The sequence below is a fragment of the Wasmannia auropunctata genome, unplaced genomic scaffold (genome assembly GCF_000956235.1).
Source record: "Wasmannia auropunctata unplaced genomic scaffold, wasmannia.A_1.0 LD336106.1, whole genome shotgun sequence".
In the NCBI taxonomy this organism is placed as follows: domain Eukaryota; kingdom Metazoa; phylum Arthropoda; class Insecta; order Hymenoptera; family Formicidae; genus Wasmannia; species Wasmannia auropunctata.
In genome coordinates, this window is record NW_012026784.1 from 5,146,913 (window position 1) to 5,166,798 (window position 19,886).

General features: G+C 40.4%; 4 protein-coding genes across 11 annotated transcripts; 2 read left to right on the forward strand and 2 right to left on the reverse strand.

Annotated features, from left to right (window-relative positions):
• The first annotated feature begins 284 nt into the window (after nucleotides 1-284).
• On the forward strand, nucleotides 285-7,054 carry LOC105453807 (ubiquitin conjugation factor E4 B). 3 transcript variants are annotated; one of them, XR_974919.1, is made up of 9 exons: nucleotides 285-758; nucleotides 2,023-2,310; nucleotides 2,444-2,869; nucleotides 2,986-4,349; nucleotides 4,438-4,585; nucleotides 4,658-5,344; nucleotides 5,432-5,753; nucleotides 6,104-6,583; nucleotides 7,001-7,054. XR_974919.1 is itself a non-coding variant. In XM_011696029.1 (8 exons), exons 1-8 carry the CDS (start codon nucleotides 1,637-1,639, stop codon nucleotides 6,166-6,168), a joined length of 3,306 nt encoding a protein of 1,101 aa, XP_011694331.1. In that variant the 5' UTR covers nucleotides 285-1,636; the 3' UTR covers nucleotides 6,169-7,054. The 3 variants fall into 3 exon arrangements, 2 of the variants coding, with proteins under 2 accessions (XP_011694331.1, XP_011694319.1); XM_011696029.1 differs by having other exon boundaries at nucleotides 285-1,642; nucleotides 6,104-7,054; XM_011696017.1 differs by having other exon boundaries at nucleotides 6,104-7,054.
• A 602-nt stretch (nucleotides 7,055-7,656) lies between these two features.
• LOC105453822 (gametocyte-specific factor 1-like) lies at nucleotides 7,657-9,920 on the reverse strand. Of its 5 annotated transcripts, none has more exons than XM_011696068.1 (5): nucleotides 9,827-9,920; nucleotides 9,622-9,701; nucleotides 9,101-9,489; nucleotides 8,909-9,035; nucleotides 7,657-8,773 (listed from the first exon to the last, which is right to left on the reverse strand). In XM_011696068.1, exons 3-5 carry the CDS (start codon nucleotides 9,197-9,199, stop codon nucleotides 8,703-8,705), a joined length of 297 nt encoding a protein of 98 aa, XP_011694370.1. In that variant the 5' UTR covers nucleotides 9,200-9,489; nucleotides 9,622-9,701; nucleotides 9,827-9,920; the 3' UTR covers nucleotides 7,657-8,702. The 5 variants fall into 5 exon arrangements, with proteins under 5 accessions (XP_011694370.1, XP_011694379.1, XP_011694351.1 ...); XM_011696077.1 differs by having other exon boundaries at nucleotides 9,101-9,230; nucleotides 9,419-9,701; XM_011696049.1 differs by having other exon boundaries at nucleotides 9,101-9,230; nucleotides 9,304-9,701.
• Nucleotides 9,921-10,104: 184 nt separating this feature from the next.
• LOC105453844 (cyclin-dependent kinase 11B) lies at nucleotides 10,105-16,338 on the forward strand. 2 transcript variants are annotated; one of them, XM_011696091.1, is made up of 7 exons: nucleotides 10,105-10,453; nucleotides 11,422-11,796; nucleotides 12,195-13,189; nucleotides 13,616-13,942; nucleotides 14,245-14,521; nucleotides 14,671-14,901; nucleotides 14,990-16,338. In XM_011696091.1, exons 1-7 carry the CDS (start codon nucleotides 10,362-10,364, stop codon nucleotides 15,282-15,284), a joined length of 2,592 nt encoding a protein of 863 aa, XP_011694393.1. In that variant the 5' UTR covers nucleotides 10,105-10,361; the 3' UTR covers nucleotides 15,285-16,338. The 2 variants fall into 2 exon arrangements, with proteins under 2 accessions (XP_011694393.1, XP_011694403.1); XM_011696101.1 differs by lacking the exon at nucleotides 10,105-10,453 and adding an exon at nucleotides 10,836-10,956.
• Nucleotides 16,339-16,340: 2 nt separating this feature from the next.
• On the reverse strand, nucleotides 16,341-17,950 carry LOC105453862 (pigment-dispersing hormone peptides). The gene is made up of 3 exons (XM_011696130.1): nucleotides 17,852-17,950; nucleotides 16,959-17,103; nucleotides 16,341-16,663 (listed from the first exon to the last, which is right to left on the reverse strand). The coding sequence occupies exons 2-3, from the start codon at nucleotides 17,088-17,090 to the stop codon at nucleotides 16,538-16,540; spliced, it is 258 nt and encodes an 85-aa protein (XP_011694432.1). The 5' UTR covers nucleotides 17,091-17,103; nucleotides 17,852-17,950; the 3' UTR covers nucleotides 16,341-16,537.
• Nucleotides 17,951-19,886: the final 1,936 nt, after the last annotated feature.

The window sequence follows — 19,886 nt, forward strand, 5'->3', positions numbered from 1 at the left end:
ATTTGTCGCACGTCGCTGACCTATATATTAATTTATTACCGCTCGCAGACTGGCGGGATGTAGGTCGTCGAAAACGGATTTATACATAACACTTGGCTTGTTACATGTCAAATTATTCGACCCTTGTCCTGAATTATAGATCGTCTAAAATGGGCTTAGGTTACTCCCACCAATATGACGATGTGAGAGAGAGAAAGAGAGAGTGAGAGTGACACGGACGATGTGGCAGGGTCGATGGGTGGAAGGGGCGAAGGGAGGGGGGGGGAGGTGAGCGCGAAGGAGAGAAGGACGGAGGGAAGTAGAGAGCGCGTGTCGACGCGTTGGTTGCTCAGCTGTTTTGAAGAGTCGACGACGCACGGCGGAGCGACTTGGCTTGGCCGTGACTCGGCGCGAGACCACTGCATCCACGTCCAAACGCCAAACAGATGTGGAGTGACTGTCCAGATCTCTGACATTGACGTATCTCGGCCACGAGTGTCGTCGTCGCGCGAGGCGAGCACGCGTCGAGCAATACACACAGACATATATATATAATATATATACACACACACACACACACACCATACATTCGTCGTACCCTCTTTTGCGTGAACGCGCGGAGGCGCGACGGCGAGGAAGAGAGCCGCGCGTAGTCGAGAGCGGGCAGGAGGCCGCACCGAGAGTAGTAGCAACCGAGCCAGTTTCCGCGGGACGTGAAACAGAGCGGGGCCTCGCAGGATAAAAGAGCGATCGCCATGAGCGAGCTGAGCCAGGAAGAGGTGAGTCGAAGGAAACGAAGTCGTGCGGCTTGTGTTCCCGCTCCTCCTCTCCCCTCCCATCCTTCCTCTCTCCCCGCCGTCTCGTGGCCGTCGTCGCGTATCCTCCCCGGAGCGGAAGTCCCCCGCGGCTGTCTCGTGTTGTCCTGCGCCCAATATTCTCAACACTTCCGCCACGACGTGTCCCCGTCATCCGCGCGGTGGTATTTACCTCGCTCCCTCGCGACGAATCTCGCGATTTGTTGTCGAACGAGGCCTCGCACGCTTTCGTTTTCACGAGAATCTTCTTCGTCTACTTTCTCTCCTTTCCCTGAAAAAAGAAAAATCCTAAATTTCTACGTATTTTCATATGTATTTTTTTTTTAATTTTTTTTTTCCATTTCGATACGAGTCGCGAAGGACAGGTCCATTGTCCGCGCTCGCGGGATCTCGAGGGAGGCTCTTCCTCGAAGTCGGTTTTTTCCTTGTTGCACACCGTTTTCTTTGTCGATCGTAAAGCGAAACGACCCACACGTTCGCAAGAAAACCACTTACATAATGGACGCTATGCAAATCAATCTTTTGCGCTTTAACGAAGAAAAAACTTTGCGCGACGTCTTGTCAACGTTTTTATCCTAACGTTTAACGAGCGCTTTGCGGGAAATGTTTGCTGCTTTAATAATTCCTCTGTTTTCTGTAAACGCGACTGAACGCGACGATAGAATTCCGTTTGGTTCCCATCGAACGAGCGCTTTACAGGAACAAATGTTTGCCCCTTGATAATTCCTCTGGTTTCTGTAAACGCGACAATGAAATTCCATTTACTTCTCATCGAACTTTGACCCTTTTCCTTTTGTCTACTTTGTCTCTAGTTTCTAGCGAGATTACGGCAATAGGAATTTATGCAAGTAATAAAATTGTGATTTCTCAACAAATGCATGACTCTCCACTTTCATTCTCTGAGATTCATATTTCTGAGTAATAATGTAGAATCAAGGAAATAAGACTTTTGTACATTATTACGTTGCTTAAAATATAATATGGACTGTATCTTTTTCAGACAGCATGGAACATTTGAGCAATGTGTTGCCACGTTGCTGCCATATTGCTGGAATGTTTCATACTTCACTTGCATTTTGTTCTCTTTGTTGTCGCATGCTACCATAAAACGGGATAAAAATAGCTTATGAGTAACAAAGACATTTCAATCTGTTTTAAGCATCCTTTGTGTGACAGTGCCCTAAAAGGGGCTCAGTGTCTCATTCCTTTGTTTTCACTTTTGCTCCAGATGAGGAGAAGGCGGTTAGCCCGCTTGGAGGGCTTCAACAATAATAACGCAACTGCCAGTTCGTCTAATGCTATTGCTCCAACTTCCCCGAGTACTCCTGAGCCATCGAAAGCATTTACAGGAACGATATCTCCGTCTATTCAACAACAATTCCAGCGCACCGAGATACCAATGGAAGTAGAAGAGAGCAACGACAAACAATGTAATATTACTGAAATGGATAATTCAGGAATTGAAAGCATGGAGGTTGACGAATCGGATAGGAAAGATTCGATACCAAGATCACGCGTAAGTATATTTACAGTGAAGAGAAAAGAAATAGCACAAACGCGCGTGTATTAGTAAAAAGCAGAAAGATCTGTTTTACTTTTCTAAATCGCTATATTTTTTTCTATCTACGTTTATTCCTGTTGTGTTTCAGACGACCAGTTCTAGCATAGAAGTTACAACCGATCACATACATGTTGTCATATCACGTGTCTTGCGCATATCGTGGAAAAGCCCGGTCGAAGGAAGTGTATTCTTACCGCAAACAGCAGCGTACACGCTGAAGCAGAGACAGGTGGACTTTAGTGAAATTATCAATCAGGCCCTGATGGAGGTCTTGTGCATGTTCTCGAAAGGGGAGGATCCCTTGAAGGATATTACGGTAGAAATGTCGTCCGATCGACAGGACAGTCCAAATAACCAAGCGAGTCCCCTGCTAAGTCCTGTCGTGGCTCTTCCGTCGTACCAATTGCCGACGATGCCGTTGCCCATAGGCAGCAAGTCGTCGCAACCGAAAAGTTTAACTTACTTGCTAGACTGTTACTCGAGAGTCGCAATAGAGGAGAGAAATCATCCGAAGGTATGTATATAGTATATTTATGTATTTTAAAAACTAGATGAGAGATTTCTTTTTTAAACCAAATCAATTGATCTCCTTGACTGACGCTTTATGCACATGTTTTTTTTTTGTTTTAGCGATCCAGCGTACCACCGCTTTCCGACGTACTGACGGTTTTGAAAACGCAATGTGTTCAGTACTCCAGCCTCGTTCTACAGGGATTGGTTGGCATTTGCGAAGCCACAATTGTCCCTATGTGCACCACGTATCTTCTCTATCCGATATTGTCGCAGAGCTTGCCACGGGGCTACCTTCACGAGCTCGTGGCTAGGACACACACGAATTCGAGCACGTTCAACAAGATATTCACCCCGGTCTTGCAAGGCCTGTATCTCTCGATGCAACAGGCGAGCCTGGTCGGCAACACGCACAGAAGACCGATCGAGGCGCTGGAGGAGCTGATAGAAATTCGCTGCGGTCCAAGTGGCAACATACGTCCGATATGCCGTCTGATTACGAATCAAGTGCAATTCTTGCCCGATATCATGACGTCGGCCGCCGGCAGGGAGCTTACGAGGACCTCGTTTCTGGGACCGTTTCTGTCGGTGTCGGTATTCGCTGAGGAACAACCGAAAGTGGCCGAGAAGTTTTTCAGCGGGAATCCCGTCACGGACAAATCCGTGAATTTGTCGTTGCAGCAAGAGCTGGAAAGCACCAGAACCTCGCTGCACAAGATGTTTCACGCGATACTTGCGAACAGCAACTGCCGCGACGCCACTCTAACGTACTTAGCCGCGCTGTTGCGTCACAATGAGAAACGCGCGCAGATACAGACCGAGGAGTTCTCTCTCGCCGGGGACGGATTTATGCTGAATCTACTGTCGGTCCTGCAAATGCTCTCTGTGAAAATCAAACTGGACACCGTGGACCCGCTGTATCCGTTTCATCCCTCCAGCTTCGTCGAGATAAAGAACGACACAAGACTGAAACTCTCCTCGCACGAGGTCGCGGAATGGCAGAAGCATCTCGAGAAGACGCACAAGTGGACGGACTCGAAGTTTCCGACTCAGTGCTGGTTCTTGACGTTGCACTGCCATCACATCGCGCTGTTGCCGGCGTTGCAGAAGTATCAGAGAAAATTGCGGGCGTTGCGCGACTTGCAGAAGATGCTCGACGAACTGCAAGCCACGGAGCCCCAGTGGAAGGACAGCCCCTTCGCGGAGCATAACAGAGACTTAATTAAGCAATGGAAGCAACAATTAAAGCGATTGATTAAATCCAAATCGTGCGCGGACGCGGGTCTGATAGATCCTGTCTTTTTACGAAGATGCTTACACTTTTATATATCCGTGGCCGAGATTTTGCTGAGCCTGCTGACACAGACCGCACCGGGTAATCCTCTCCCCAAACTACCGCTTCCTCAGGAGGTTACGTGCAAGTTTACCGCACTACCCGAATGGTACGTGGAGGATATAGCGGAATTCTTGTTGTTCACGCTCCAGTAAGTGCTCGTTAATTATTAAATCTTATAATTACATGATATACGTATATATACTTGTTAATTATAATTCGATTACATTTACATGTAGATTCTGTCCTGGGGTAGTGGCAAGTAATATGGATAACTCGCTTATCACGTGGTTACTGGTCGTCGTGTGTACGCCGCATTGTATACGAAATCCGTACCTAATCGCAAAAATCATCGAGGTCCTCTTTGTGATAAATCCTAGTGTTCAGGTAAATTTGTGGGATAAACCCCTGTAAATTGTACTCTATTTTACCATGTCGACAATTGTGTATCTTCCACAGGGAAGAACGGAGACTCTCCATGACAAAGTGATGGCGCATCCTATATCTAAGACACTTCTGGCGTCGTATCTCATGAAGTTTTACACCGACGTCGAAACCACCGGCTCCAGTTCCGAGTTTTACGACAAGTTTTCAATACGCTATCACATAAGCTTGATCTTAAAGTCGATGTGGGACAGTCCAGTGCATCGCGCGTCCATCGTCAATGAGAGCAATAACGGCAAGCAATTCGTCAAGTTCGTCAACATGCTGATGAACGACACCACCTTCCTGCTCGACGAGAGCTTGGAATCGCTGAAGCGCATACACGAGGTGCAGGAACTCATGTCGGACACCAGCGCGTGGAGCGCGCTCACCCAGGAACAGCAGCAGTCGAGGACGAGGCAGTTGGCGGCGGACGAGAGGCAGGCCAGGTCCTATCTTACACTAGCCAAGGAGACGGTTGCCATGTTTCACTATCTGACGGTCGACATTAAGGAGCCGTTCCTACGACCGGAATTAGTCGGGCGATTGTGTGCCATGCTGAATTTCAATTTGCAACAATTGTGCGGACCTAAGTGCAAAAATCTGAGAGTGAGAAAGCCGCAGAAGTACGGGTGGCAACCAAGAACGTTACTCAGCCAATTGGTTGATATATATTTGCATCTTGACTGTGATAATTTCGCGGCCGCTTTAGCCAGCGACGAAGTTAGTGTCCATCCACCACGCTCATCATTCATACATTTTATTACATATATACATTAATAATAAAAAAATTGTGTATTTTCTTTCCAGCGTTCGTTCTGTAAGGAGTTATTCACGGACGCTGCGAGCAGGCTAGAAAGATCTGCGATCAAAACTACCACGGAAATCGAGAGATTCATAGCGCTCGCGGAGCGGGCGGCGATAATCGCGAGAGATAATCGCGCGCGCGACGCAGACTACGGTGACGCACCCGAGGAATTCCGAGATCCGTTGATGGATACTCTTATGGAGGACCCAGTTAAGCTACCATCCGGTATCGTTATGGACAAGGCAGTTATCATTAGACATTTACTCAATAGTGCCACGGATCCTTTCAGTCGGCAGCCACTTAGCGAAGACATGCTCACACCAAGTAAGTAACATTATTCACATTTTTCTTTTGTTCGATAAAAATAATTTTTTCCTTATATATAAAATAAAAATCGTCTAATAAGAAATAACAGCGTTTTCGTAGCAATGCACTTTTATATGGAATATACTTTGGAAATATTTTGACGCGTGATTACATAACGTATAGTTTCTTTTTATTTAAAATAATTTTTATATTGAAATGATTACATTTTTTTTTTAATTCTTACGTCAACTTTAAAATGTAAGAACTGTCGAAAGTTTTATTTACATGTCCGTCACATACAATTTTACAAAAATTTATAAGAATTTTGTAGAAATGGATTAAACTGATGATTATTATTTACATTGCAGTGCTCGACTTGAAAGAAAGGATATCTGTGTGGAAGCAACAAAAGAAAAAATCGACGAATATATAAACGGTGCTAATGTGAGACGAGAATTCTGCAAGTAAAAATAGGAATAAAGAGCGAATTTAGCATTCAACATAGAGAGAAAGAGAGAGAAAGAGAGAGAGAGAGAGATTAGCATACAATTCAACATAATTGTCAATATTGCACGATACATTCTATCAGGCAAATGCATCGATCCAGTGCAGTTGATGATTATAGTGCAATGATCTCGCTGTTGTGCAACAATTGCGCTCAATAAATTTACAGTTTTTATACAATAAAACATTAATACAGACTGCAGCTAGCGAACTGCCAATATATTGCTCCAAATAATATACTTTAGAAAGTTGTAAATAATTGCTGGCTACATGCCAGTATCCAAAATCACTATTCATAAATAAGCTACATTACTTTTTACGTCTTTCGATGTATGTGGCAGCGGGTGAGTTTCAAGCATATCCCGCGAAAATATAATGTTAAATAGTATAAAACTAGTAATATAAATGACTACCATATACTTCCATAAACTCGACATTTAAAAATAAAAAAAATGACGGCATGAAATCTGTGCATAAGATTTGTAATTCAATGATTTTAGCAAGTGTTGCTTTTTAAAGTTTATCGTATATAAAATTGTGATATATTATTTGTCAATCTTTAACATGAGTTACAAAATATGGCAATCATTTATCTTTATAATGGTCAAACACGTGGATGATTACTTTGCATTCTTATGCTAAAGATACAGAAATACATTTTGATCTATATTATGTATGATAATTCAAATATTATTTTTTGCTTCATTTTGTAAAGAAGATAAAATGTACCGTTTTTACAGATGTACATATTTTTTTTACAGACAGATGCTACATCAAGTCTATATTTGAAACATTTTGAATTACACGTTTTGCTTTTAATATGAATGTTATTTTACTTTGGACATATATAATAAGACTCGAGCACACACACATTTTCATTATTTCTGTGACCTAAAAATCTTATAATTTTATTATATACATATATGCACAGAGATATTTCCATTTGCTAATTTTCATTAACAAAATGCATATATGTATATATATGTGTGTGGTTATGTAAGTATATACATACATTTATCTCTTTTCTGTCAAATTGTTCCTCTATCATTTATCAATCATTACTTTTATTTGCGTATTTTGTGAAATAGATGAATATAAAACATTCCAAAGAAATTACAATTACTTAAAGAGCGTTTGAATTGTGCTGCATTAAATTCTAAATTGATCGAAGATTTAATACGCATATAAATCTCATAATTGATTCATAATTTTACTTTCTGGAAGTAATAGTTGCATTTATCCAGTGTCACATTTATTTTGATGATCATTGTATCTTTCCTTGAATAATGCCACACACTTGGTTCTTGGTTGGACATTATGATAACATTGGATCATGTTCCGTTATTAAATATAAATACGAATTTTATATATTTCATATTTAACATGTACATCGTGGTATTAAACAAACAGATCATGATTTAAAAATAGTTGAAAAATAGTTTATTGATATCATATCCACATTTAAACATCGACATACAAAAATTTGATACTACATAACTTGAGCGTCAAAAATCACGTAAGTCCTAGATTTCTAAAGAACCGAAAAGAGGCGACTGTAGTATTCAATGATAAAAGCTATTTATCATTTGTCATACTTTTGTGTAATGTACCTTCCTTTTCTATCTAGGAAGACAAAAGATTTGACACAAAATTCAGGAACTTTGAGACAGTGTATTCAGAACTACATTAGATAGCGGTCTTTTTGGTATATTTTATGAAATAATTAAAAATGGGGGCGCGCGCGCACTCGTACACACATATACATACATATATACATACAGAACACACGCAGTTGAAATATTTAATAATATAATAATAAAATGCGATACGCTATTTGTACATATAGATCCAATAATAAATTGTCCTATCTTATTGACATTTTTATTGTTTTTTTTATATGTATATATTGGGTATGTGTATGTATATACATGTGCGTGTGTGTATATTGGGTATACACACATATACATACACACACATATGCACTACTGTCTTTATTTGTGGAAAATTCACTTGAAATTAATACTTGTAAATAATAGAATCAATGTAAAGTATAAAAATAAACAAAATTTATGTGAAATAAAAGCATTTGAGCGAAACACAAAAGGAGCCTGTCATCAATAAAAAACAATATTTGTAAAAAAAATCATTTATATTCTTTATCGTTTTCTCGCTCTAAGAAATAAAAGTTTATTAGGTTTTCATTTTTTTTCGTAATTTTCCCTTTGTGATCACTCCATTTGTACATTCCTGTTTCCAGATTGTCTCATGTGATAGATTTATTTACCGAAAAACTCAAACTAGGCACTGTGGTTTTAGATACTGTTCTGTCTCGCCTGACCTCTGTGTTGTCCAGTGTGCTAACAAATAGTTCCATGTTTTTTTCCATTCAATCCATGGGTTTGATTAATTACTATGAAACTTAAAGAAACTTTTTGGTCGTTCTTTGGCCCCTTCTCGACTTCTCTAATAGCCATTGCAATCGATCTCACTTGAAGAGTCGCTCTGTCCTGGTCTCATCTTACGAGTTCTTGACGCTGCATAAAGTTAAATTATATTATAGTGATTTATATTGATAAGATCTTTACATACGTGAGCACAATACATGTGCCTCACAATAAATGCTCGATTCAGTCAGTGTTTTTAGAAAAAAAAACTGCGCATATACTCACGCTGAATATAACTTCCTTCGACGGTCCTTCTCATGGGACACGTATTGATGTGCTCCTGGATCTCGCTCTTGCTCAAACGATGAGTCGCGTTGTACGGGCAGATAACCTTGTAATCGGGCGGATAATTCTGTAAGAAAGTTTCACGTTATATTTACGTTTCTCGAAGCGCGATTGTGTGACTTGCGAAATTACCTTTTCGCAGTTTACAAGGTGCCGCTGAAATCTCGAGCTAGGTATACGATGAGTCTTGTTGTACGGACAGGAGAGAACCTCATCGTGGTCGAAATTCATCTTGCGATGTGATATAAATCGTAACAATGGGCTGTAACGATAAGCGAGTTATAAAGGGGTGAAAGAATGTAAATAAAAAGTCTGGCCTATTGTTAAGAGCGTACGAGTCAACGTTTTAACTTGGTCCTTCTTTCTTATCTATCGGTAGTATGGAGTTGATGGAAATGTGTACAAAAATCAACTCTCGTGAGCCTCGTCTCGTGTTGCACTGCTAATTACCACTGTAAATTGCGTACGCAGGCTGCTGCTCACGGCTTCTTCTTCTTTTTCCTTTGGGTGGCCCCGGTCCCCTGTACAGGGGTACACTTGGCTAGTCTTTCTATCTTAGATGATTGAGTACTAAATCTTGATAAATGAATACCAATACTTGATAAATGAATACTAATCGGAAGCAGAAAACTGTTAATCGAATGATGCAATACCAAAACGTGCTGATGGAATACTCGGCCACAGCATCCACCTCAGTCCGTGGCTCGCAAAAGAATCTGCTGCTCACGGCGCTCTGCATACGAGACACGGCCACGTGACACGGAGGCGGCAAAGAGACAACAATTATTTTGAAATTCGAATGCCTCGTGTACTGTGATACATGTATTTCGGAATGCAGAAATATTCGCGAGCACCTACTTTACCATGCGTTTCGGAACGCAGTTCGGTTCATGAACGTCCCAGCTGGCCAATCACGTACAAATTGTTCAACCCAGACGAGTTCGCTTCTCGAATTTTCCATCTCTAGAGACGAAATTCGTTGTACGTTTTTCAAATTTGACAAATTAAAAAATATCTTTAGAACTTAATTCTGTCGCAACTTATTTCGTAAGTTATAAAAATTTCCGAAACGTATCGGAGAAAGGCGTTTCCGGTTTCCCGACGCGTTGCGCAACCTACTGGAAAGCAGACATTTCAATGGCGAGACCGGCGTAGTAGCCAGGTGTAGCGTGAACGAGTCGCGAGTGAGAGTGAAGTGACGCGCTTCGTATATAAACGCCTTTTTACCGCATTTACGATCGAGAATCCAAAGGAGTGATAATTAAGCGTCACGCTGATCGTTCCACTGTCTTCCACGAGCGCGGAATTCGTCGAAAGATGGAAGCGCGTTCGGGTGCCGCGAGCGAGATCCCGCTGAGTACAGGTTAAGAACCGGTCGCTCGCTCGTGCGAATATGTCCGCGGATACGTCTGATATGGACATTGACAATCAGAGCGAGGACGGAGAAATCAAGAAGAGTCCATCGAAGGATATGGGTGATTACAGGTGATTACATTGCTTGGCACGCGTTGCGGCGATTGAGATTAGACCTGAAAAAAAAAAAAAGGTTAATCGGCCGATTTTGAGCAAATCACGGCAACGACGCGACGTACAGCTTTGATCCTCGGCATCAGTTACATACGCGCATCTGTGTTGGCATCCTCGCCTCGATCGCTCGTCGCCACGAGCCACGTGAAACTCTGAAAGTTTTCTAGGTTAACTGAAAATAACACGGTTAGGCGCATGTGCGCGCTTGCGCGACGAATTTTTGTCTTTTTTGTTTGTTGTTGCATTCGGGGCTTTGTTGGTATCCGCAAAGTCGCGACCGTGTTCGGTACGCTTCACGAATGGCGGACTTCGCGTCGAGAGTCTCTCGTTAATCTCGTTGACGCACTCCGGCAGGGGCATCAATTTGCCCCCGCCTTTCTCTTTTTTTTTTGATAAACGAGCACGTGTCGCGTCACGTCGCACGGAGCAGAATGACGAGCGATGCTGCCCAGAATTTTTAGGTATTTAAAACTCGGCGAGAGACGACGCACGACGATTTGTCACTACGAGTGACCGAATTGTTTTCGTTGTCATTGATTTCTCGCGACGTCGTCTTTATTTCGATCCCGTCAATGGCATCATTATCTATATCGTATCTTATCATTTCCATTATTAGAAGAATTTATAAATGACATCGATTGGTATCGCACGCGTTAATTTTTCTCCCGAGACTGCGTTCCACTTATAACACTCGCAACGCTCGTCAGCATTATTTGTTTTTGTTTAAAATTCGATAAATAATAAGGGTAAAATGATTCCAAGAGCGTTGTGAGCGTTAAGTGAAACGCTAATAATTGTATTCATAAAGATTCGTAAAGATTATTGTTAAAACGAAAATAATTCAAAGCGATGTTATTCAGCAGAAATATTTACAGGTTTATACCTCAAAAAATATCATTGATTTAATTTAGTTGCGTTATCCACAGCTTTTCAGAGGAAGAGGGTGGCGACACGGCCGACTCCTTGGATATTAAACCGCCGCAGGCAGTTGTTCGCCATCATAAATCCAGTTCGTCCCGTCGTAGAGAGAAGCACAGCGACAGGAGGAATCGTAGAGATGAGAAGGAACGCAAGTCGCGCCAGCACGAACGCGAGGACAGGCACAGGGACAAGCACAGGCATCGCAGGCATGTGGGCGAGCCTCTGGAGAGATCCGATCGTTTGGAAAGCTCCAAGAGGAATCGCGAGAGAATGGAGCGCCTAGACAGGATGGAAGGCCATTCTAGAGACAGAGAATCCTCCAGGCACGATCGCAAGGAAAGAAGTACGGGGGATCGTGTCCTAGAAGATTTGAGGGAAAGGTAATTGTATCTTGGAATTTCTTTTTTTTTTTTTTTTATTTAAGAAAAATGGAATCGTGTCCTAGAAGATTTGAGGGAAAGGTAATTGTATCTTGGAATTTCTTTTTTTTTTTTTTTTAGTTAAGAAAAATGGAAATATTAATAACCATTATATGAATTTTCTTTTAATGATCTAGTTGCAGATTATTTTTTTTATTTATATGAAAGTATTTATTATATTATTATTGATATTTTCAATTTATTGACTTTATTCTAATTTTGCTGATTTACCATTTTTTTATTTGGGCATTTTTTGCTTTTTTTTCACTTGACTGACTTGCATTTGCTCTTCTGTTGTGTTTTATTACATTTTATGTTCTCGAATCGCTAAATGTTTATTGAAATTATTTATATTCTAGATTATTGGACAAAAGAAGAGAGAGACGAGAGGATCCGCGCGATACTCGCAATTATAAAATCGAGTCGCGACACGAGGTGCGATTGGAGGACCTGCGAGAGATGCGCGAAACGCGCGATCGGCGAGAAATACGGATAGAGGATCTTCGGGACCGTCGTGAAATACGCACCGTGGACGACGGCAGGGAACGTCGTGAGATTCGTATGGAGGAGCAGAGGCACATACGAGTGATAATGGACGATCAGTTCTCGGAGAGCGAAATGATGGAGAGATCCGAGAAACGTCGCAAGAGATCACACAAGCACGACCGAACTCGCGAGAGAGACCAGGAGAAGATGGAGCGCGAGAAGGAGCACAGGGACAAACAGCTGCGGGAAGCGATGGAGATCGTAACCGACGAGATCAATGAGATGGACGTGCAGAATGAGATGTCGATACAGATTAAAGATCCGAAAGAAATGACGGAGCAGGAGCTCAGGAAAGAGCGGCTGCTGGAAGCGGACAGAGAAATGGCCAGGCGAAAAGAGGTGTCCAGGATGGAGTTGGAAGCGAGAAGAATGAAGCGAGGTGAGAAACGGCCGTTGAGCCCGGACAACAATCCGGATCCTTCGATCGTAGAGCTGTCGGACGAGAGCGTGAGTCCTGCCCACTCCGAGGGCGCGCGTTCGAAATCAGCCGAGTCCAGACACTCGTCCGAAGGCGAGAGAAGCCCGCATGAGAGATCTTCGGAGCGACATTCGTCCGACTCGTCGGAATCGAGCAGCGACGACGACGACGAATCTAACGAGTCGAACAAAGGTTCGGCTGGCGATTCCAACGATGGCTCAGAATACAACAATCCAAGCCCGTTGTCCGTCGATCGATTAGCCAAATCCGATCATTCGGACGGAGATTCTCCTGGACATGTCGATTCCAATAATGCTACGAAAATCATAGAGGAGGAGGAAAAGAAAGAGGAGGAGCCGGAGTTACCGCCATATCTGCCAGCTATTCAAGGTACAGCAAGAAATGCTATATGAATAAATATACAAATTAAAGATATAGAATTTAAGAAAAAAGCATCTTTAACTGAGGCATTTAACAGACAACAAATTTTAGTAATCAGTAATTTTGTGTAATCAAAATAAAATTAATTTTATGTGGGGCAACACAATTTCTACTAGATAATAAAAGATTTAGATTTTTACTAATTTCTGCTAGATAATGAAAGATTCAGATTATGCAATTTTATCAATCAAGATTAAGTTAAGAATTAAAATTTTTTAAAATAATTTTTAATCTGATTAATTCACACATGCTTTTGTTCCTTTAATTTATTTTTAATTTATTTTTCCCTTACTAATTTTATTTTAAATTTAATTTTTAGATGCTCTATTTGATTATTTCTTTAGTTTACATATTGTAAATTTTTCTACTCCTTAGGTTGTAGAAGCGTCGAGGAGTTTCAATGTCTAAATCGAATCGAAGAAGGTACATACGGAGTCGTGTACAGAGCACGCGACAAGCGCACGGACGAGATAGTCGCGTTGAAACGTTTGAAAATGGAAAAGGAGAAAGAAGGCTTTCCAATTACGAGTTTGAGGGAGATCAATACTTTATTGAAAGCGCAACATCCCAATATTGTTACCGTGCGTGAGATAGTCGTCGGCAGTAACATGGATAAGATATTTATTGTCATGGATTACGTGGAGCACGATCTGAAATCCCTGATAGAAACCATGAAGCAGAAGAAACAAGTTTTTATACCCGGTGAGTATATTCTGTTACATAATGTAGGAAACTGATTGAAGAGTTGAGCGTAATAGCCCCACGATCAGTCGAAGAATGAAAAACAATTTTAATGGAGATAAAAGTTAAAAATAACATTTAATCATAGAGTTACCGAAGTAACCGAAGGTATCGGAATTTATAAACATAGAATAATTGTATGTTTCGTGTATTTTACATATTTTACATATTAAGTCTTACGTTGCTGTTGTGTGCACGCAACTCTTCAATTTATAACAAAATATGCGAACGTGAGGAAAAATCGATATTTCCTTCTGTTATAGGAGAAGTTAAATGCCTCATGCAACAATTGTTGCGCGCGGTCACGCATCTACATGACAACTGGATATTACATCGCGACCTGAAGACCTCGAATTTGCTATTAAGTCACAGGGGCATTTTGAAAGTCGGTGACTTTGGCTTAGCTCGGGAGTATGGTTCTCCCTTAAGGCAGTACACGCCGATCGTCGTGACGCTTTGGTACAGAGCTCCCGAATTATTGCTGTGCGACAAGGAATATGTGGGATTATATAGTACGCCTATAGATATGTGGTCTGTAGGGTAAGTGTGATTTAATACTATTTAGTATATGATTTTCCAAAATTAAAAATATTAATATACGAATTATAATATATTAATATAAATACAATTTTAGAACATATATATATATATATATAGACTATATTATTTACGACATGTTATTTTCTCAGGTGCATTTTCGCCGAGCTTCTGAGAATGGAACCATTGTTCCCGGGAAAATCGGATATAGATCAATTAAATAAAATATTTAAGGAACTGGGTACACCAAGCGAGAGGATTTGGCCGGGATACGCCAAGTTACCCATAGTACAAAAGATCCCGTTTGCGCATTATCCTGTAAATAATCTCAGGCAAAGATTTAGCCTGTCGTTGTCCGATCTAGGCATCGAGATGTTGAACAAGTAAGTTATTTCGCATCGAGAGCAAATACGCGCGAACGTTCAATGTCTCAATAAGTTTTATTACAAGGGTAATTGTTCTTGTTTTCAGATTTTTAACGTACGATCCTCGTCAACGTGTAACCGCCGAAGATGCCCTGAATCACGGCTATTTTACCGAAGCGCCTTTGCCAATCGATCCGCAAATGTTCCCCACGTGGCCCGCCAAGTCGGAGCAAGGAACTAGAACTTCGAACGCGTCTCCGAAGCCACCGAGCGGCGGCAGAGAGTATAAACAATTGGGCGACGGTGACGACGCCGATTTGAGCAACTCCGGTTTTCACATGGGTTTGACGGAGGGTGGCAGAGCACCGCCGGTTGGCGGTGGCTTCCACCTGAAATTCTAATTGAGAGAGACAACTTTGTAATCTAAATTGTAACAAAATTTTTCTAAATACATTTATACAAAATATACGCGCGCGCACACAAAGTGGAAAATCTAAAGCAAAACATCGGAATATATCCTTAATTAAATTCAAAAGGCAAAAATGTTTCAGGTAAAAATTGCATGATTTCAAACATATGCATAAAAATATTAATTTACAATTATCAAGAAATTGGTTTACGAAATTTCATATTTTATGTTGAAATATGACATGTGATTAAGTATAAAATATCTCGTAAAAAAAAATTGATTTTTGGATAACTTCATCTTGATACTTTTACATATAGAATAATTAGAGGAATTATATTATGTTAAAAAAAAATCATTCCATTAAAAAAAATGGAAATGATCATGTTTTTGAAAAGTCGATTGAGAAATTGATTTTATTTTATTGTTTGTCCTTCAAATTATACAACTTTTGTCTGAATAATTTTTGCTTACCGGCTTTAGTTTTTGATATATTTCGGTGTTGTTTTAGATGCCCCATCTTATATAATACGCAAAATATATGTATATATTTTTCTTCCGTTGTAGAAGAAAAGAGAACATTCGTATATATTTTTAATTAAACAATAATATGTTTCATTATTTTTATAAAATGAAGATGTCCGCGATAGTTCTTCGCATCTTGTCGCATATGATTTTATAGTATGAAATAATATACATGTATTTATGTATCAATTTATTATTCTCAGAATGAAACACAATTCAAACTGGCAATCCTTCAACCTCAAAACTATCCTTTTGTAAACAATTTTTTATAAAACGATAGCTGAGGTATCAAACCCGAGGCTTGCCAACTGTGAGTTACTCTCATCCGGAGTTATTACACGTTGCCCTACGAATATTACGGAATAGAAATATTCATTGTAAAATAAAAATCAAAATGAAAGCATTTACGATTAATGTTCGTAATTTAATTCGTCACTTTGCGATTACAAGTTATAGGGAGAAAGTGAGAGAAAAATAGTACAAGGAATTATGTAACAGAAACATGTAATAAAATCGAAAGACTATATATGTGTGACTTTCTACATTTATTAGTATCGACTTATTTTGTACACGGTCCGTGTTTCTGGAAATCGTGTTTGATTTTCTACATGTTCCGTTCTAATACATATTCTTTGGTGGATAAACTACGAGGTGTTTATATTTCTGTTTCTTCGTATGTGTGATATATCTTTGATTATCTTGTAGAACCGAGCGAAATTACTTTCATTTTCCAGCGTTATGCATATTTTTCGGTAGACCCAACAGCGAATTTATGAGCTCGGAATTGCGTTTGGGATGACACAATCGCGGAGCCATCAGCATCAATCTTGCCAGCTGCAATTCGCTATCCTGAAAGGAATAAACACATTTCTTATGTACATAAATTCGCCTAATGAACTGGCCTATTTAATAGTATTATATATTACGTGCGATTTCCTTTTCAAATCGTATCGATTTATCTAACCGCTTAAGTAACAACGCGAGTCCGAGTCGACGTGTAAATTAATCCTCGTATCTCATCTTGCCGCGAAGCGTTCAATATAATTTCGAAATGTGATAAATGTGACACCGTTGTATATATCAGCCTAAATTTTAAGCGCCTCTCTTAATTGCCATTTGGATGGACTCGGACCGGCAAACTTACCAGTCCTCTGCCGTAGGGAAGATTCAATCCGAGAATGTTCCTGTCGACATCCTCGAGTTCGCTAGACTCCTCTCGGCAAACGACGCCAACGATAATAGCGATAACGACGACGAATTTCGCGTAATTAGCCATTGATTGATGCCTCCTTAGAAGAAGATAACGTAGAATAAAATTTGACGATTATTAATTTAACGTAATTGTGTTACATAAAAATTTAATTTGGTAAAATTTTAAAAATGTAATATTTAATAAATATTAAAAAATTTTAACTCGGCCAAGGGAGGTTCCTTCGCCGAGTTAAAATTTCTTATTTGTTTTTCAAACACGAGCTATAATGTAGTTTTAATTTTGTTTAGTAAATATTAATAACTATTAATTTTATATAATTTAATAAAAGGTGATATTAACAACAAATAATGAAGAGGAAAAGAAAATAGCTGAGGCTAGATATTGCTCAATAATATTCTTAAATTTTAGCTATCCTAAACCGCGCACCGATTGCACCATTGGTCTTTAAAAACGTAGTCATAACTAAAATAATATTACATATCTATTAAATTGATCTTTGATTTGATGATGATGCTAACAAGCATTAAAACACTTAAAGAACTTGTTGCGAAAAATATTACCAGGATTTAAATCCGGAATTATTTCAGCTTTAAGTTATGACTACGATTTTAAAGATCGACAGTAATCGACGCGGTTTACGATAGCTAAAAATTAAAAATATTATTGAGCAACTAACATCTAGCTTTGACCGTCTTTCACTTTTTTCCTCTTCATTATTTGTTGTATATACACATATCGACCTTGTATGAAATTAAGGTAATATTAATTTAGTAAAGAATTGTGTACGAAAATTTAATTGAACGTTAAGTAAACGTAATAATTACTCAGAGTAGTCGCAAATGCCGATCTGCGTCGAAGTGACAACGGACGATATACAGCGCGATTACGAGATGAATCCGAAGACGTCGTTTCTTTTATACCAATCGCCCGATCTCACCGAGATCTGTTCCTGACAGAGACAGATCGTAGGGCGTAGGCCGATGACAGCTCTGCGAACGACAGGTGTCCCTTTCCGGCGAGATCATCGCAGAAATTGTGTTTCGTCTCCTTTATTAAGTTATGTAAAAGAAATCTCGCCGAGGCGTGCAAATCTCCTGCGTTTAACTATACTCGCGTCTGATCGATGTACATTATAAAATGCGTCTTGACCCGCATTTCTTGTTTCGATATAAAATTGATTACCAGTTGGCCCGAGAGAAGCACTTGAAATTGGAATTGGAAATACAATCCTGAGGGAGATTGAAATCGGAGTCGAAAATATTTATAACTGAAAGATCGAATCTCGATGACGTCCGGCGCCGATACGTGTGATTAATAAGATTGAGACGTGCGTTCGTTTCGCCGAATTCCTGAGTGATTTCGGGGATGTCTCTTCTCATTCCTGAAAAAAAAACTATCGACCTTTCCAATGTCGCGGAATTTGCACGGTTCCTTTTAAAGATATATGTATATTATATGTATGTATATACATTAACGATTCGCGCGATTCGCGAAATTACGAATTTCTCATTCTCATTTTAATATTAATTGCGGATATTTTTGTCGCGCCAGCTAGACTCCCGCCGAAAGGACGTCTCGCCGACAGTCGATTCGACTTTTTTTTTTTGTTACTGCAGCGGCAGAAACGCGCCGCTCTTATCAAGGCCCGCGATCTGCCTGCGCGCGTGCCCGAAGCGCCGAACCGTCGTCGTCCGCGACGAGAGCTATCATTATCGAGGAAGAGCCACGAGCATTACGAGCGCAGCTGTCTCGTTGCGCTCGTCGCGAATGCGAGTCTCGTCAGGGTCAGTACTGTATTTAATCTCAGGGGGACGCGCTTTCCGCACCGAGGAAACCCGACGGACCTCACGGCGCGACCTCGCGAAGGCTGGCGACGACAACGGTGGCGGCTCTCGATATATGTATATGTACTTACCTACTCGCGAAGATATAAATCACCCGGCCGTCCGCATTATTCATTCGCCGAGCGATGCGATACGAGAGTGGACAACGCGACGGCCGGATGGGTGAATCGCGACATTGTTATCCTTCGGGGAAGACCGGGAAAGAATGAGGGAGAGACACAAGGAGAGATAAATCGCATAATTATCTCGGGACAAACGCTCGTCGCGGAACACAATGGTACACAATAGGGATACGGCGCGAGAAGCGACACCGAGTTCCTCGGAGCAACGCGATCGTAAATACCTGAGGCGTCATTAATGCCCTAGCATTCGTAGATAACCGCTTTTTTCCAATCTATCGCACAGAAAATAGATAGTAACAATTAAAATAATTAACGATATTTTTATTGACGATGCTTTTTACAGAGTTTTTTATTATTCTGTATATATAGAGTTGAAAAGAAAAATACAAGCAAAAGTATATATATGAAAGAGATCATCACGTCATTTTATTATTCAGCTTTAATTCAACTGTAATACAGAAAAATTAACAGTAATATTATCATATTTCTATTATTATTAATTTTTATTATTTCCGTAGTAAGGGAATAAATCGAATAATGAAATGACGTTCGATATATCTATCTTTTGCTTATCCTTTTCTTTTATATTTCATATTTCATAATTTATATATCTATTTTAGGACAGTAATTTTCCTTAGTCCATTAATAACTTTCTCTTTGGATTTGACTATAATCTGTTTACGATTGCTGTAACTTTGATACACATACATATCTGTGTAAAATGCATCGGTACACCCTGTCGTTTTTTTTTCGTTTTTCAAGAAACTAAGGAGAGACGGAATAGAAAGGAGAGCAAAGCGAGTGGAAGCGAGGAGGAAGAAGAACGGACCAGCGGCGTCGAAATCTCCGACTGTTCCCTGGGATGGGCGCGGAGGTCACTAACCAGCGGCTAT